Here is a 19,059-nt window from a genome sequence, read left to right as displayed (position 1 = left end):
AAACAGGATGCACCTGCGCTCCATTTTTAGTCTGTCTGAATACTTATGTAAATAAGGTTTTTCTGTTTATTTTATAACTTTCTAAAAACCTGTTTTTGCTTTGTCATTATGGTGTATTTGTGTGTGTGTATATTGAGATTATTTATTTAATCCATTTTAGAATAAAGCTGTAACAAAATGTGGAGAAGTTAAGGGGTCTGAATACTTTCCAAATGCACTGGAGCTAGGGGTAAAGTGACTATGCATAGATAATAAACAAAGTAGTAGCAGAAGTGTGTGTGTGTGTGTGTGTGTGTAGTTAGAGTCCAGTGAATGTACATCAAGCAAGTTGTTGTAGAATTTAATTTAAAAAAAAAAAAAATTAAACAGGGTCAATGCAAATAGTCTGGGTAGCCATTTGAGTAACTGTTCAGCAGTCTTGTGGCTTTGGGGTAAAAGCTGTTAAGGAGCCTTTTGGTCCCAGCGATGTTGTGAGAGTTTGGGCGAAGTGTTTGCTGTTGGAGAATTTTTGGACTTGTCAGCATCGCTGAATACTAATTCAAGAAATATCAACAGAATCGAGACATGATGGGTTTATGATCTTTGGAGATGGATGGGGAGGTTTCTTTAACATGTACACTATTCAAACAAGATAAGCCAAGCCCCCAACATTTAAACATTTTTTAATTTAACCTTCTATTTAATAACTAGGCAAGTCTGTTAACAAATTCTTATTTACAATGACGGCCTACGCCTTATGCGACTCCCAATCACGGCCGGTTGTGATACAGCCCGGGATCGAACCAGGGTCTCTAGTGACGCCTCTAGCACTTAGATGCAGTGCCTTAGACCGCTGCATCACTCTGGAGCCCCAAAATAGATTCCAAGTGTTTGCATTTGTCTCAGGAAAATGGTCCGTGGCCCAAATTTGTTTCCACCCGTTTGTCCCTTAGAGGCAGCGTAGGGGTCAGAACAGAAGAGCGTCATGCAGCTCTTTGCACGACATTGCAGCACCCAGGGACATTGGAGTTAGGTCATCTTGGCTCTTTCTCACTCCCTCTCCCTCTTATGTGCTAATGCACAAACAGCAGGGCAGTTCTGAGTAACCCTCCTTCTATCCCCTCCTTGAGTTAGCTGATGAGGACATTTTCAATGTTTTCTGTGTATTACAGTAAGCTTAGGCTATAATGTGTTTGTCACTGCCCAGCCCTGCCAGCTCACCTCAGCTCTCCAGCTGTAAACTGAGCGGAGCTAGCCAAGCTGGGCTAGAATGTGTTAGTCGAGCACTGTATGCGTTAGTTGGGCCTGTAGGGTCTGCGGGCTTGGCTGGCTGAGGTCTGAGGGCCTGACCCAGCACTCCTGGGTGTGGTGACTGACCACATGATTACGTCCGTGGAGGGGGGGTGTTTACTCTGCTGCCTCGACCCGACCACAGAATCACAGGCCAGGCTCCTTTTTGTGGCTCATCACTGTCCTTTCCTTTGTAGGCTGGCCGGAGGAGGGGTGGTTACTGTAAGAATAGTTGAGAGAGCTGAGGTGTTCCATGCCACTATGTGATTGTACTCTACAACCATGGCATATGGCAAACCAAACCCAAATGAATTGTACTAGACTATTACTGTTCAGGCATGAGCAGAGTGTGGATTCTGTTAGGCACACAGATGGATTTGGTCTAATGTGTAGTCTAGCAAGCCTTAGCTAGGAAGAAGACATGGAGCACACACAGGCCTACAGTACATGTTTGAGGGCTACGCATCCTAGCCACCCTTGATTTGAATGTATGCCAGCTGATGAACGTATATATGACTCTAACCCTCTCCCCTCTCTAGACTACCTGGCCAAACACGGGCGACTGAGCGAGCTAGAAGCGCGGCGCAAGTTCTGGCAGATCCTATCAGCGGTGGAGTACTGCCACAATCGTAACATAGTCCACCGAGACCTGAAGGCTGAGAACCTGCTGCTGGACGGACACATGAACATCAAGATAGCAGGTAAGTGGTCAGTGCAGTGAAGCCAGACATTTTTGTGTTTTTTCCTTGACTCCATAACCTGTCATGAGGGACCAGACATTTTTCTGGTCAAGTCACATGGTCAAGAAAAACTCCTGTACTTTCTCATCGCTAGGGTTCCAGAATTACCCCTGTTTTCCAGAAATCCTGGTTGGAGTCCTGGCAATTTTTGGAAAGTGAGCTGAATTTTGCAACCCTACTCTTAGTGTTTCAGGGGAACCTAAGAGTAATCTAAATTGTTAGGTTAGATTACTCGTTGGTTATTACTGCATTGTCAGAACTAGAAGCACAAGCATTTCGCTACACTCGCATTAACATCTGCTAACCATGTGTATGTGAGAAATACAATTTGATTTGATTTGGAAAGACCAGTGGGATGGACTGTATGAAAATACCTTGTGTAGAGAGTTTCATGTTCACAGTTGTGAAGATCCTGTAAATCGACATAGGCCTAGAAATTGTGAACCAAGTCTTTTATATATAGTGCGAACAACTTCACAACTTGTTTTGATCAGAACATTGCTGTTGGATTACATGGCCAGGAGCAATGACCTCCGCGATGGTTCAGTTCTGAAATGTCTAACGACCAGAGCAGGCCATTTGCACTGTGTTGAGGTGACTAAAGCCCCCTAGCTAGATCAGGGAAGCAGGAGCTGAAAGCTAGGCCGTACTACACAGAGCCTCGGGCTGTTGCATTATCAGGAAGATGGCATTTTGAGCGGGCTGGTGAAAATGTCATCGAGCATCTGCGAGAGGGCTGGGTGAGAAGGACTGTTCTGAGATGTTTGTCAAACACGGTGACGCGCTGTGTGCATGCCTACAGAGTCCTTGCGTTCCTGCTCCAGTGGTGTGAGATCTAGACTAGTCCGGACTGTGACTGACAGAGAGAGAGACTTAAGAAGCCTGTCTTCCCATGTTCATTAAGGGCACGCAAAGGAAAACGTTTCCAAACGTTTTTCAACTAAAAATTCAAATGAGTCCCTGTAGTCCCTCCTTGGTTTTGTTCCGTTTGATATCTAATGAACACGACCCAGTTTGTCTCTCTGTGGATGTAAGAGAAGATGATCGGTTGTGGTGGCAGGTGGTGGTTATTACCAAAGGCAATATCGCCACCACAATGACTCCGATCCAATTGTTGGGAAAGGTACACTTTTGGGGGGAAATGGACCAGTGAAAACATTAACCTAGGATTACAAATGCATCAGGCAGGCACACAAGGACATTGGGACATCCTGTGCTTTGCTTGTCTTAGATGAGGACAATGTTTTTTTGTCATTTTGTTCTAGTCTCTCTGGACTAAAGAGACTCACTGCACAGAGAAACAGATAAATGTTCCCCCAGTGATATCTCACCCCTTGTTTTACCTCACCGAAGGACATTGTGTGGTTCATGTTTTATCCTCAAAGAAGAGGATGCACTGCCACACTAGTTTCCCTTTTTTAAAGGTCTCCTTTTGTATACCCAGAACTGCCCGGGCGGTCAGTCTCTCAGACGCTCCATGGTGCTGTCGTGGTTGATGGTCAGTCAGGGAAAGGTCATCCAAGTGCCAGGCAGCAGGGGGTGTTGCTTTTATGTTTCTACTTCAGAGCTTGTCTCTCTCTGTGTGTGTGTGTGTGTGTGTGTGTGTGTGTGTGTGTGTGTGTGTGTGTGTGTGTGTGTGTGTGTTAGATCATGCACTAATCAGGAAGCCTCTTAATCACACTTGGGGTTGAGGCTGGCATCAAATTAACTGCTTTGAAAACACATCATATGTGACCAGTGATTGGGTCTGCTGCTGCAGCAAACAACATTTGATCACAGTGGTACACTGCTTGACACCCCCTCTCCCCCCTTCACCCATACTATTACACTATGTCTTGTTTTATTGTTCATGGACCAAGCTGAAAGGCAACCCATTACACAGAATCACATATTCAAGGTGCAGGTGTGATATAATCATTAAGCCACCCTCTCATTCACCCCCCCCCATGCCTCTGTACCTCCAGACAGGGTGATACTCAACCACACACACTGTCCACCAGCTGTATAAATCACCATAGTAAGCTGAGCTCTCTATGCACTTGTGTCAACTTGAACAAGGACACATCGCATTGTCCCTCATTTATAAAGGAACAGCCACTGTTGGGATCCATTTGGGACACAGACAGAGTGACTGGTGCTGGGCGCGGCATTGCGCAGCCCACCCTCCCCACATAGCGAGCCCCTGGGCTGTTGGGAGCATTGACGTCAGCCAGCCAGCCACGCTGCTCAGTATGCAGCCCGCAAAGTGGGTCAGCTCCTCTGATAAGCCCTCACTCCTTCTTTACTCTGCCTTAATGTGCCTTGCCAGGGCCCTCACCAACATAGACTAGCCGAGATGTAGATAATTATAACTCCCTTTGTCTCGGGGTAATACACACATTTAGATCCCCCGTCTTCGATATGGGCATAAAGGTATATGATTGACCGCTTCTTTTGTCTCTAGGTTCAAATGTAGCCTAAAGACTAGGCTAAATCTAGACATACGTATACCGTGCCTTCACTTCTTTTAACATTTCACATTTTGACCTTGTGGCAAGCATCACTCTGACCTTGATGCATTGTATTGTCAGAGCTAGACAGTTTTTCAGGTGAGGTATAAAAAAGGGGGGGGGGGGAACAAATTTCAGATTACTTTCATTCAGTAAACCCAGATTCACAGTATTACCAGAATAGAATCCAGACTTGCATGGGATTGGATTACTGTTAATTTTAGGTGATGGTTATGAAACCTTGTTTTTAGCTAGACAAGTCAATGGCAATGCTGCACTGCTGTTGTTAAGTGTGTGTTGTGCAGTCTGTGGTACACGTCACACAGGGTTTCCGTTAGCCAAAAGTTGCTGGCTTTTGTCCACCCCCCAAAAATGAAAACTGTAAATAAATCTGTTGCAGGCTAAAATGACCAAGAGGGAAAAAAATCCCATTGCAAAATGATGCTGTTTATTCATTGATGGAGATACAAGTCAATGTAAATACATTTGACGATCATGCTTACAGTGCCTTGCCAAAGTATTCATCCCCCTAGGTGTTTTTCCTATTACAACCTGTAATTTAAATAGATTTTTATTCGGATTTCATGTGATGGACATACGCAATATTGGTGAAGTGAAATGTAAAAAAAACGTGGTGCGTGCATATGTATTCACCCCCTTTGCTTTGAAGCCCCTAAATAAGCTCTGATGCAACCAATTTACCTTCAGAAGTCACATAATTAGATTGCACACAGGCAAAACACTGTTTTAATCAATTGTTTGGTGATGTGAATATATTTAGTGTAGTTTTATCTAAAATAACTTTTTTTATGTTTCACAATTTTTTTATTTGTATGAGAGAGATTCACTGTGGAGGATGATCCTCCTCTGAGGAGCCTCCACTGCTTCACACATTTTACTTTTCACTGACAACTGCAACTCAATAATCAGCTAGGCCTATTGCCATGCGCACTGTCCAAATAGGCATACGCCTATGAGCTTATGATTTTGAAACAATCCACAGCTATTTTTTATATTTTTAAAGAAGCTAGTGGTCCTTGATTCCTCTGTGGCTAAGTCATGCTTTCTGGTGAAGTATTTTGAATTATTTTATTTCTTCCTGTATAAACGGGAGTAATTTATATAATTTTGGCAAATTTAGTTCAATTTACTTCCCTATTGGACCCACTATGCCATTTCTCTCATGTCTTATTGGTTTTCATGTCAACCTTCTTTCGTTGTCCAGAAACTTAAGGCACAATCCTAGTCATATTAGCAACCCATCCTAGTTGTTGAGTCTTTAGACCCCCCCTTCTTTCTAAGTTTCTAACAGAGATTTTCATCTCTGTCACATATAGAACTGCTGTCAAGTGCGCTGTTTATAGTGTGTTTTCCCACAAATTGCTTTTTGGCAACTGTTTGAAAATGAGGTTTTATTGGCTGAGTTAGTACCATGTTTTGTTAAGATGCATTACCATAATCTAAAAGTGATTTCTGTCATTTTGAGCACTGTGGGTGGACAATCTCATGGTTAAAATGTTTCAAATGGCCGTCAAATTAAAATCTCCCCAGTCACGTTGTCCAGCTCCACATTTTCCTAACGGAAATACTGACGTCACACTAGTGGCAGAGAGAGAGAGAGTGGGTCTCAAGTAGCACCCTATTCCCCATATAGTGCACTACTTTCAACCATTTAGTCGCACTTTGCGTCCCTTTTACATGGCTGTGCGAGGTGAATTTTTTAAAATTGGTAGCATCAGTGCGAGCAGCACATTCTACATGTTCACCTCACTCAAAACACCCTATTTTCTTTAGGAGGCTAAAGCCCATGATTTGGTCAAGCAGTAAAGTACATTTATCCTCATCATTCCTGTAATTAGTGTATGCCTGCCCCTGTACCTGTTTAGCTGGGAACTGCTGTTGCTGTGTTGAGCGAGCCACTCACTCTGCTTTCCTGTATAAATGTATAGCATTTTAAAATCCTATTGTGGGGAAAACACAGCTATCCTGTTGTCATTTAAAATGAAAGTATATTTATCACATGGTTTGTAAACAACATGTGTAGACTAACAGTGAAATGTTTACTTACGGGCCCTTCCCAACAATAACACGAGGAATAAATACACAATGAGTAACGATAACTTAGCTATATACACTGGGCACTAGTACAGAGTGGATGTGCAGGGGTACGAGGTAATTGAGTTAGATATGTACATATTGGTAGGGGTAAAGTGACAAGGCAACAGGATAAATATAGCAGCAGCGTATGTGATGAGTCAAGAGTTAGTGCAAAAAGGGTCAATGCACATAATCTGGGTAGCATTAACTATTTAGCAGTCTCTTGGCATTGGGGTAGAAGCTGTTCAAGGTCCTGTTGGTTCCAGACTTGGTGCATCAGTACTGCTTACCGTGCTGTCTTTGATAATTGGTGGCTGGAGTCTGACACCGCCTGTTAAAGAGGTCCTGGATGGCAGGGAGCTCGGCCCCAGTGACATACTGGGCCATACTCACTTCCCTCTGTGCCTTGTGGTCGGATGCCAAGCAGTTGCCATAGCAGCCAGTCAAGATGCTCTCAATGGTGCAGCTGTAGAACATTTTGAGGATATTTTCAGCCTCCTGAGGCGGAAGAGGCGTTGTCGTGCCTTCTTCACGACTGTGTTAGTGTGTGTGGACCATGATAATTCCTTAGTGATGTGGACGCTCTCAACCCATTTCCACTACAGCCCCGTTAATGTGGATGAGAGCGTGTTGGACCCGCCATTTCCTGTAGTCTGCAATCAGCTCTTTTGTCTTGCTAAAGTTGAGGGAGAGGTTGTTGTCCTGGCCCCACACTGCCAGGTTACTGACCACTGTTGTGTCATCAGCTAACTTAATGATGGTGTTGGAGTCGTGCGCGGCTACGCAGCTGTCGTTTTCTGCAAACATTAAAGCAGTGACTCGCTCCTGCAGGTTAATTCTCTACAACATCCGTGGAGTATGACCTTACCTCACATAGGAAGCGGTGCAGGTCCTAATCCAGGCACTTGTCCTCGCCCATCTGGACTACTGCAACTCACTGTTGTCTGGGCTCCGCTTGTGCCATCAAACCTCTGCAACTTTTCCGGAATGCTGCAGCCCGCCTGGTTTTCAACTTTCCCAAGTTCTCCCATGTCACCCCGCTCCTATGCACCCTCCACTAGCTTCCAGTCAAAGCTCGCATCCACTACAAGACCATGGTGCTTGCCTATGGAGCAGCAAGAGGAATTGCCCCTCCCTACCTTCAGGCAATGCTCAAACCCTACACCCGAGCACTCCGTTCTGTCACCTCTGGTCTCTTGGTGTTCCCGCTCAGCCCAGTCCAAGCACCTGAAACACTACCTCTTCAAAGAATATCTTAAATAATCCCCCTCACTACTTTGAGGAAAATTGTACTTACTATGCCTGTGATATGTGGTGTTCCCACCTAGCTATCTTAAGATGAATGCACTAAAATGTCAAATGAGTGGCCCGTGTTGAGGGTCAGCGTGACTGTGTTCTTGCCTACCCTCACCACCTGGGGACGGCCTGTCAGGAAGTCCAGGATCCAGTTGCAAAAAGTGTTCAGTCCCAGGGTCCTGAGCTTGGAGGATACTATGGTGTTGAACGCTAAGCTATAGTCAAACAGCATACTTACATAGGTGTTCCTCTTGTCTAGGTGGGAGAGGGCAGTGTGGAGTGCAATATAGAGTGCGTCATCTATGGATCTGTTGGGACGTTATGCGAATTGAAGTGGGCCCAGGGTGTCTGGGATGGTGGTATTGATGTGAGCCATGACCAGCCTTTTCAAAGCATTTCATGGATACAGATGTGAGTGCTACGGGATGGGGTGATAGTCATTTAGCCAGGCTACCTTGACGTTCTTGGGCACAGGGACTATGGTGGTTTGTTTGCAACATGTAGGTATAACCGACGGGGTCAGGGAGAGATTGAAAATGGCATTCAAGACACTTGCAAGCTGGTCAGAGCAATGCTCTGAGTACGCATCCTGGTAATCCATCTGGCTATGTGGCCATGTGAATTTTAACCTGTTTTTTAAAGGGCTTACTCACATCTGCTACAGAGAGCGAGATCACAATTGTCCGGAACAGCTGATGCTCTCATGCATGGTTCAGTGTTGGTTGCCTCGAAGCGAGCATGGAACGAATTTTGCTTGTCTGGTATGCTCACATCACTGAACAGCTCGCAGGTTGAGTTTCCCTTTGTACTCTGATGGTTTGCAAGCCCTGCCACATCCAACGAGCGTCAATGCCGGCATAGTAGGATTCAATCTTAGTCCTGTATTGAAATTTTGACTGTGATGGATTGTCAGGGGTTGTAGCGGTATTTCTTATAAGCGTCCTTAAATGTTATCTGATGAATCTTGGAACATATTCCAGTCTGTACTAAACAGTACTGTAGCTTAGCATCCGTTTCATCGGAAAACTTCCGTATTGAGCACGTCACTGGTACTTCCTGTTCGAGTTAATCAAATGTTAGTCTGGAGTCCTGCCTATGGGCTTCCTAATGGACCCTGGTCAAAAGTAGTGCACTAAAAAGGGAATAGGGTGCCATTTGTGTTGCGGTCCAGGACACTGCTGCAGCTTTATACGGGTTGATCTTGGACATTGGCCTCTCATGGGAGGGGGGTGAGCGCATTTGGCCAGAGCACTGAAGAGGCTAAATCAATTTGCTGAGCTACTGAACACTGCTTTGTGCCACACAGTCCAACACGACCTGCCCCCATTACGTAAGGCAGCGTATTATTATTTGTTTTTTTCGCAACGCATCTTCTTCCCTCGGCTTTATATAACGGGGATGATAAAAATAAATAAATAAAGAGCTGAGAATACAAAATACTTTTTATTCATTTGATAAAGTTAGTTGTTACAACAGGGTCCCTTAACACTGTCGGGCTCCACAGATAACGATCTCTCCGTTCTCACACTCGAGGGCAACGACACTGAAGTTTATTCTAATGGGAATCTTAAACATAAGGAACAGACACGTGAGGGAGTAAGACAGAAAGGGAGCGGGAACAGAGGGGGTGGGGAGGAGGTAGTGATTTACGTAAGAGAAAAAGCTAGCAGCTTCATACTGGTAAAAGATTTGGCCACACGCTGTTGGAAGTTTAATTTTAATGAAAGGCAGAGCTTTTTTTTCTTTCCGAGTTATGATTTAGATCAAGTGTAAGTTTGGAGCTCACTGACTCGCACGCGCCCTCTCTCTCGCGCTCTCGCTCTTTCTTCCCCCCCCTTGGAACAATCAGAACACAGTCACTCTATGAGCTCATGTCAGTCTCCTGGGAGATGACCTCATGAAGGCCCAGCTAGCCGACCAATGGCCTCAACACACAAATATGTGCATTACATATCACATTGGCTAAAAAAACCTGCAGGTTGTTCTACTCTGTGTCCTAAATAACACCCTACTCTCTATACCAGAGGCCCTGGTCAAAAGTAGTGCACTATAGTGAATATGGTGCCATTTGGGACACAGTTCCCTAGAAAGGAACAGTTTTTCAAACATAGCCACTAGACTTAACTACTATACTGTTACACAGTTATTTATTAGTATTGCTACCTACCTGTATTGTTATTCTCATTTGTTATTTTTGATTTGTGGTGCATTTGTGTGATACTTTGTAGTCTGTCCTTATGTTGCACTTCTCCTAATACTCATGGTTTGTTAGATGGAAGCAGAGATCATTTGCTTCCAGGGATAGTAGATGGTCACATTCCAAAGATAAGACTGAATCCGTTCATTATGCTTTTCCCACAGTTCTGGCCTTTCTCCTGTTATTTCATATACACTAACACTTTAGTCAATTAGTAGGCTAACTTTGTCAAAAATAAATACAGTGTATGTAATATATATATATATATATTACATACACTGTATTTATTTATTTTATATTAGTGCCTTCAAAAAGTAATGTTATGTTAGACTGAATTTAAAATTAGATTTAGTGTCACTGGCATGCACACAATACCCTATAATGTCAAAGTGGAATTATGTTTAGAATAAATGTTTACAAATTAATGAAAAGCTGAAATACATTGAGTCTTCAACCCCTTTGTTATTGCAAGCCTGAAAGTTCAGGAATAAAAATGTGCCTAACAAGACACAAGTTGCATGGACTCACTCTGATTTTTGAATGACTACATCCTCTCCATACCCCACACATACAATTATCTGTAATTCCCTCATTCAATCAGTGAATTTAAAACCTCCACCACAAAGACCAGGGAGGTTTTCCAAGAAGGGCACCTATTGGTAGTTGGGTAAAAAGAAAAATTGCTTGAAAATCGATGGCAAGACCGGTCTAATGTCCATTGCTGGTGTTTCTTCACCGAAGCAAGTCTCTCCTTCTTATTGGTGTTTTTTAGTAGGGGTTTCTTTGCAGCAATTCGACCATGAAGGCCTGATTCACGCAGTCTCCTCTGAACAGTTGATGTGTCTGTTACTTGAAATTTGAAGCATTTATTTGGGCTGCAATTTCTGAGGCTGGTAACTCTAATGAACTTATCCTCTGCAGCAGAGTTAACAGGGTCTTCCTTTCCTGTGGCAGGCCTCATGAGAGCCAGTTTCATCATTGCGCTTGGTTTTTGGGAATGCACTTGAAGGAACTTTCCAAGTTCTTGACATTTCACGTATTGACTGACCTTCATGTCTTTAAAGTAATGATGTACACTGCTGTCTCTCTTTGCTTATTTGAGCTGTTCTTGTCATTAATATGGACTTGGTCTTTTACCAAATAGGGCTATCTTCTGTATACCCCCCTACCATGTCACAACACAACTGATTGGCTCAAACGCATTAAGAAGGAAAGAAATTCAAAAAATGTACTTTTAACAAGGCACGCCTGTTAGTCACCATTTCAATTATCTCATGAAGCTGGTTGAGAATGCCAAGACGTCATCAAGGCAAAGGGTGGATAATTTGAAGAATATCAAATATATTTTGATGTAACTTTTTTGGGGGGGGTACTACATGATGTGTGATATGTGTTATTTCATAGTTTTGATGTCTTCACTATTATTCTACAATGTATTAAAAAAAATAGACAAACCCTGTAATGAGTAGGTGTCCACATTTTTGACTGGTAATGTATGATATGTATTTTATTTTCAATAAATGTGCAGAAAATATATTTTCACTTTGTCATTATGGGGTATTGTGTGTAGATGGGTGAGAAAGCAAATTAATTGAATCCGTTTTGAATTCCGTCTAACTCAATTTGGAATATGTCAAGGCATATGAATACTGTCTGAACACAATGCATCTCACCTTCCTATTTAAACAAGTTAAAGCCATGTTAATCCTTGATGAAAAAGCGATAGGTCTATATAGTGTTCTTTGCCGGACAAAAACAGTTAAATCCTTGTTCCTGCTTGGAACATCTCAATTTCTTCTGTCTACTGGAACAGAATCCTAGGGTGCCTAAAATTGCTGTTTTAATGTTGGAAAATGATTAGCATGTACAGGTGCTGCTGTGCAAGGAATATTTTTTTGCCTCTTTAGCAACCACCCCCACTCTGCGCGCACACAGTGTCACATTTTCTAATCTGGAGCTAGTGTTTAAAGCCCTATACCACAGGCTACAGGTAGTCAATCTGTCTTGACTTCCTGTGAGTCAGCCACCTTCTGATCCTTTGACCCGTCTGCTCTCTCTCGCGGGCTCTCGCTCAGTACTCAGTGTTCTGAGTACTGATGCGCTCCATCTGTTACGATCCATTCCCTTCCATCCTTCCCTCGCCTCTTACCACCCATCACTCAGTCAGTCAGTCAGCCAGCTAAATGTGCCCAGGCAGAACCATCCATACCGTCTATGGGCAGAAGAACTCAACCCAGTGTATGTTTGTTTGGGTCAAGGTGAAGGTGCGTAATAAGTTAACTGTGTCATTCTCCCCTTTTTGTTAGATTTTGGCTTTGGGAACTTCTTCCAGCCCGGGGAGCCCCTGGCCACATGGTGCGGCAGCCCCCCCTACGCCGCTCCGGAGGTGTTTGAGGGACAACAGTACGAGGGCCCCCAACTGGACATCTGGGTAAGACGATGCTCTTGTCTGCATCATAAATGGCATCCATATTCCTTCCAATAGTGCCCTATTGGCTCTTGTCCAAAGTAGTGCACTATACAAGGAATAGGGTGCCGTTTTCACACACCTGCTCTGCAATGAGTCACATACTGCCAACTAGTCCCTCTGTGATACACACAGAGTTTCCCAGAACTGACTGTACATTGTCTTTGACACTGGATCGAGTGTAATCATGGACATTAGAAGCAATAGTGAGGCCAACCAGATTAGACAAAGCCGGGGAAAAGTTCTTTGTCCCAAATGGCATCTTACTCCGCACAGTGCACTACTTTTGACCAGAGCCCTATCAAAAACAGTGCACTATTTAGGGAATAAGTTGCCATTTGGGATGCAGTCAATGTGCTCAGCTGCGAGAAGGTGGGATAAAAAAATATACTGCTTTTGGTGATTGCGTCGGGGATCTGATTGTGAATCATCAACCCTAGTCAGCTGGGGCGGCAGGGTAGCCTAGTGGTTAGAGTGTTGGGCTAGTAACCGGAAGGTTGCAAGTTCAAATCCCCGAGCTGACAAGATCTGTCGTTCTGCCCCTGAACAGGCAGTTAACTCACTGTTCCTAGGCCGTCATTGAAAATAAGAATTTGTTCTTAACTGACTTGCCTAGTTAAATAAAGGTAAAATTAAATGAAATGTTTGCTTTCCCCCTTGCAGTGATAAGTGTATGAGAATGACATATTGTTAAAAAACCAAAACTTGTGAAATCACAAGATTTTCCAACCTCTTTTTATAGCCCTCCCTGTATTACGAGATAGTGAACTCGCCCTCGCATACATCTGGGTGCCTTTCTACCCTGATTGATCTATTTATGTGAGTGTAATTGTTCACACTGCAGCCCCTGATCTAGTCTGTCCGTCTGTCTGGCTGTGCTTGTGTGCGCATGTGTTTTTGTGTCTCAATGTAGAGTATGGGGGTGGTGCTGTACGTGCTGGTGTGTGGCGCCCTGCCCTTCGATGGCCCCACCCTGCCTGTTCTCCGACAGCGCGTCTTGGAGGGTCGCTTCCGCATCCCCTACTTCATGACAGAAGGTGAGACTCAATAACCTAGTGCTTTACACCCCAAAAGAGTCGGAAGTGACACCACTGCTCCTATGGAAAAACAGTGTGGTTGTTGGAATGGGGTTTGTTTACTTGTGATGCTAGCAGAGGACATTAAAGGGGCAACCCAAGATACAACAAAGTGGTTACTCCACCACTTGCTTTAGTAAATGGCTGAGATATAAAGCTGTAGAAATACAACCTCCTCGAATCAATGGCTATATATTGTTCATTTAAATAATTTAAAAACAACATGCAACAATTTCAATTTTTTTACTGAGTTACAATTCATATAATAAATTCAGTAGACCCTAATCTAAGGATTTCACATTACTGGGCAGGGGTGCACTTGTGTGCCAGGCCCACCCACTGGGGAGTCAGGCCCAGCCAATCAGAATGAGTTTTTCCCCACAAAAGGGCTTTATTATAGACTGAAATACTCCTCAGTGTCATCAGCTGTCCGGGTGGCTGGTCTCAGACGATCCCGCAGGTGAAGAAGCTGGATGTGAAGGTTCTGGGCTGACGTGGTTACACGCTGCCAGCAGTTAAGGCCGGTTGGACGTACTGCCAAATTCTCTAAAACAACGTTGGAGGCAGCTTATGGTAGAGAAATGGACATTAAATTCTCTGGCTACAGCTCTGGTGGACATGCCTGCAATCAGCATGCCAATTGCTTGTTCCCTCAACTTGAGACATCTGTGGCATTGTGTTGTGTGATGAAACATGACATTTTAGTGTCCTGCCTACATCACTCTTAAATGGAAGAAGTTTGGAACCACCAAGACTGTCCCCAGCACAAGGTGCACCTGTTTAATAACCATGCTGTTTAATCAGCTTCTTGATATGCCACACCTGTCAGGTGGATCGATTATCTTGGCAAAGGAGAAATGCTCACTCATTATACGCCAACCTGCATGTTTTTTATATATTTGTTCAGTATATGCAGTTTAACTGTCTGCTTGGAGCTCTTCAGAATCCCCCGTGTCTCACCACTGCACAGGGGTCTATGCAGGGAAAGCATAGCGATTAACTCTAATCAGAGTGAGCCAGAGTCATTGTGTTTACATAACCTGGGGAAGAGCCAGTGAAGTTCAAGCAGGGCTCTGCCAGCCTCTCCTGTAGGGGTGACCTATTTAGTCCATGTTGAGAATGCAGCCCCACGGCCCGCTCCGGTCCTGTTCCCACCTTCCGCTTCATACGAGAAGAACAGAGTGCCGTTTCCTCCCCACATGTTCAGTCTCTGCTACACACACACACTGTACGGTACAGTACACAGCCTCTATATAAACATTTAGCAGCGCTGTACTGGTAGTACACTACTTTATTTTACCTTCAGTACTGTACATCCCAGGACCGTACATTGTGTGACCGCCGTAACGAAGCGGCCCCAGGAGATTTGGTGTAACAGAAATCCGAGAACATCCCCCCTGCTTTCTTTAACTGTCGAAAGGAGGTGTTAACTGTCCGGCCCTGGATATTTCCATGATGTACTGGGCTCCTGAGTGGCGCAGCAATCTAAGGCACTGCATCTCATTGCAAGAGGCATCACTACAGACACCCTGGTTCGAATCCAAACTGTATCACAACTGGCCATGATTGGGAGTCCCATAGGGCGGCGCACAATTGACCCAGTGTCGTCCGGGTTTGGCCGGTGTAGGCCGTCATTGTAAATAAGAATTTGTTCTTAACTGACTTGCCTAGTTAAATAAAGGTTAAATTAATAAAAATGTATTTTAAATGTACTCAAGAGAAAAGAGGGTCAATGTAGATTGCATAGTTTCTCTCTCTCATCCCTCTCTCTTGCTGGATTTCTCGGCCAGAGAAGTGCTCATTCGGCAACAGGGCAGTCATCATACAGAGTGTTCGAAAAGTATTCAGACCCCTTCCCTTTTTCCACATTTTGTTATGTTACAGCTTTATTTTAAAATGGAGTACATTAAAAAATGTTCCTCTTCAATCTACACACTGTACCCATAGTGACAAAGTAAAGACAGGTTTAAAAAAACAAAACAGAAATGGCTTATTTACACAAGTATTCAGACCCTTTGCTATGAGACTTGAAATTGAGCTCAGGTGCATCCTGTTTCCATTGATCATCCTTGACGTTTCTACAATTTGGAGTCCACCTGTGCTAAATTAAATTGGTTGGACATGATTTGTAAAGGCACACACCTGTCTATATAAGGTCCCACAGTTGACAGTGCATGTCAGAGCAAAAACCAAGCCATGAGGTCGAAGGAATTGTCCGTAGAGCTCCGGGTCAAGATTGTGTCGAGGGACATTTGGGGAAGGCTACCAAAAAATTTCTGCAGAATTGAAGGTCCCCAAGAACACAGTGGCCTACATCACTCTTAAATGGAAGAAGTTTGGAACCACCAAGACTCTTCCTAGAGCTGGCTGCCCGGCCAAACTGAGCAATCGGGGGAGATTGACCTCGGTCGGGGAGGTAACCAAGAACCAGATGGTCACTCTGACAGAGCTTCAGAGTTCCTCTGTGGAGATGGGAGAACCTTCCAGAAGGACAACCATCTCTGCAGCACTCCACCAATCAGGTCATTATTGTAGAGTGAACAGACGGATGCCACTCCTCAGTAAAAGGCACATGATAGCCAGCTTGGAGTTTCTCTGGTCTGAAGAAACCAAGATTGAACTCTTTGGTCTGAATGCCAAACATCACGTCTGGAGTAAACCTGGCACCATCCCTATGGTGACGCGTGGTGGCAGCATCATGCTGTGGGGATGTTTTTAAGCTGCAGGGACTTCGAGACTGGAGACTGACCTTGCTTGAGTGGCTCAGCCAGAACCCATACTTAAACCCAATCTAACATATTTGTAGAGACCAGAAAATAGCTGTGCAGCGACGCTCCCAATCCAACCTGAAAGGGCTTGAGAGGATCTGCAGAGAGAAACTCCAAAACTACAGGTGTGCCGAGCTTGTAACGTCATACCCAAGAAGACTCGAGGCTGTAATCGCTGCCAAAGGTGCTTCAACAAAGTACAGAGTAAAGGGTATGAATACTTACAGTTGAAGTCGGAAGTTTACATACACCTTAGCCAAATTTTAAAACTCCTGACATTTAATTCTTGTAAAATTCCCTGTCTTAGGTCAGTTAGGATCACCACTTTATTTTAAGAATGTGAAATGTCAGAATAATAGTAGAGCGAATGATTTATTTCAGCTTTTATTTATTTCATCACATTCCCAGTGGGTCAGAAGTTTACATACACTCAATTAGAATTGAGTAGCATTGCCTTTAAATTGTTTAACTTGGGTCAAACATTTCGGGTAGCCTTCCCCAAGCTTCCCACAGTAAGTTGGGTAAATTTTGGCCCATTCCTCCTGACAGAGCTGGTGTAACTGAGTCAGGTTTGTAGGCCTCCTTGCTCGCACATGCATTTTCAGTTCTGCCCACAAATTTTCTATGGTATTGAGGTCAGGGCTTTGATGGCCACTCCAATACCTTAACTTTGTTGTCCTTTTGCCATTTTGCCACAACTTTGGAAGTATGCTTAGGGTCATTGTCCATTTGGAAGACCCATTTGCGACCAAGCTTTAACTTCCTGACTGATGTCTTGAGATTTTGTTTCAATATATCCACATTATTGTCCTGCCTCATGAAGCCATCTATTTTGTGAAGTGCACCAGTCCCTCCTGCAGCAAAGTACCCCCACAACATGATGCTTTCTCCTCTGTGCTTCACGGGATGATGTTCTTCAGCTTGCAAGCCTCCCCCTTTTCCTCCAAACATAAAGATGGTCATTATGGTCAAACAGTTCTTTCTTTCTTTTTTTCATCCGACCAGAGGACATTTCTCCATGTGCAGTTGCAAACCGTAGTCTGGCTTTTTTATGGCGGTTTTGGAGCAGTGGCTTCTTCCTTGTTGAGCTTCCTTTCAGGTTATGTTGATATAAGACTTGTTTTACTGTGGACATAGATACTTGTACCGGTTTCCTCCAGCATCTTTAAGGTCCTTTGCTGCTGTTCTGGGATTGATTTGCACTTTTTGCACCAAAGTACGTTAATCTCTAAGAGACAGAAAACGTCTTCTTCCTGAGCGATATGATGGCTGTGTGGTCCCATGGTGTTTATACTTACATATTATTGTTTGTACAGATGAACGTGGTGCATTTGGAAATTGCTCCCATGGATGAACCAGACTTGTGGAGGTATACCATTTTTTTCCTGAGGTCTTGTCTGATTTTCTTTTGATTTTCCCATGTCAAGCAAAGAGCAACTGAGTTTAAGGTAGGCCTGAAATACATCCAACAGGTACACCTCCAATTGACTCAAATTATGTCAATTAGCCTACCCGAAGCTCCTAAAGCCATGCCATCATTTTCTGGAATCTTCCAAGCTGTTTAAAGGCACATTCAACTTAGTGTATGTAAACTTCTGACCCACTGTAATTGTGATACAGTGAATTAAGTGAAATAATCTCTGTAAACAAGTGTTGGAAAAACTTGCCAAAACTATAGTTAGTTAACAAGAAATTTGTGGAGTGGTTGAAAAACAAGTTTTAATGACTCCAACTTAAGTGTATGTTCATGTGATACATATATATATATATATATATATGTGTGTGTGTGTGTGTGTGTGTGTGTGTGTGTATATGTGTGTGTGTGTGTGTGTGTGTAATATATATATTGTTATATATATATATATATATATATATATATATATATACACACACACAGTGCCACACACAACACACATGCCTCGGCCCCCTTGAACTTTGCGACCTTTTGCCACATTTCAGGCTTCAAACATAAAGATATAAAACTGTATTTTTTTGTGAAGAATCAACAAGTGGGACACAATCATGAAGTGGAACGACATTTATTGGATATTTCAAACTTTTTTTTAACAAATCAAAAACTGAAATTGGGCCCCTTTACTTTCAGTGCAGCAAACTCTCTCCAGAAGTTCAGTGAGGATCTCTGAATGATCCAATGTTGACCTAAATGACTAATGACGATAAATACAATCCACCTGTGTGTAATCAAGTCTCCGTATAAATGCACCTGCACTGTGATAGTCTCAGAGGTCCGTTAAAAGCGCAGAGAGCATCATGAAGAACAAGGAACACACCAGGCAGGTCCGAGATACTGTTGTGAAGAAGTTTAAAGCCGGATTTGGATACAAAAAGATTTCCCAAGCTTTAAACATCGCAAGGAGAACTGTGCAAGCGATAATATTGAAATGGAAGGAGTATCAGACCACTGCAAATCTACCAAGACCTGGCCGTCCCTCTAAACTTTCAGCTCATACAAGGAGAAGACTGATCAGAGATGCAGCCAAGAGGCCCATGATCACTCTGGATGAACTGCAGAGATCTACAGCTGAGGTGGGAGACTCTGTCCATAGGACAACAATCAGTCGTATATTGCACAAATCTGGCCTTTATGGAAGAGTGGCAAGAAGAAAGCCATTTCTTAAAGATATCCATAAAAAGTGTCG

At 43.6% G+C, this 19,059-nt stretch overlaps 1 protein-coding gene across 2 annotated transcripts in view; it reads left to right on the top strand.

The window, feature by feature from the left end:
* Nucleotides 1-19,059, top strand: part of LOC112266710 (serine/threonine-protein kinase SIK2) — a 55,553-nt gene that overhangs the window by 16,628 nt on the left and 19,866 nt on the right. For both annotated transcript variants that reach the window (XM_024444424.2, XM_024444425.2), the window contains exons 4-6: nt 1,809-1,970; nt 12,395-12,519; nt 13,469-13,592. In XM_024444424.2, the coding sequence (XP_024300192.1) occupies nt 1,809-1,970; nt 12,395-12,519; nt 13,469-13,592 (411 nt within the window). The remainder of the gene's footprint in view (nt 1-1,808; nt 1,971-12,394; nt 12,520-13,468; nt 13,593-19,059) is intronic.

This window comes from Oncorhynchus tshawytscha, linkage group LG14 (genome assembly GCF_018296145.1).
Source record: "Oncorhynchus tshawytscha isolate Ot180627B linkage group LG14, Otsh_v2.0, whole genome shotgun sequence".
Lineage (NCBI taxonomy): Eukaryota > Metazoa > Chordata > Actinopteri > Salmoniformes > Salmonidae > Oncorhynchus > Oncorhynchus tshawytscha.
This window is presented reverse-complemented; position numbering and strand designations above follow the sequence as displayed.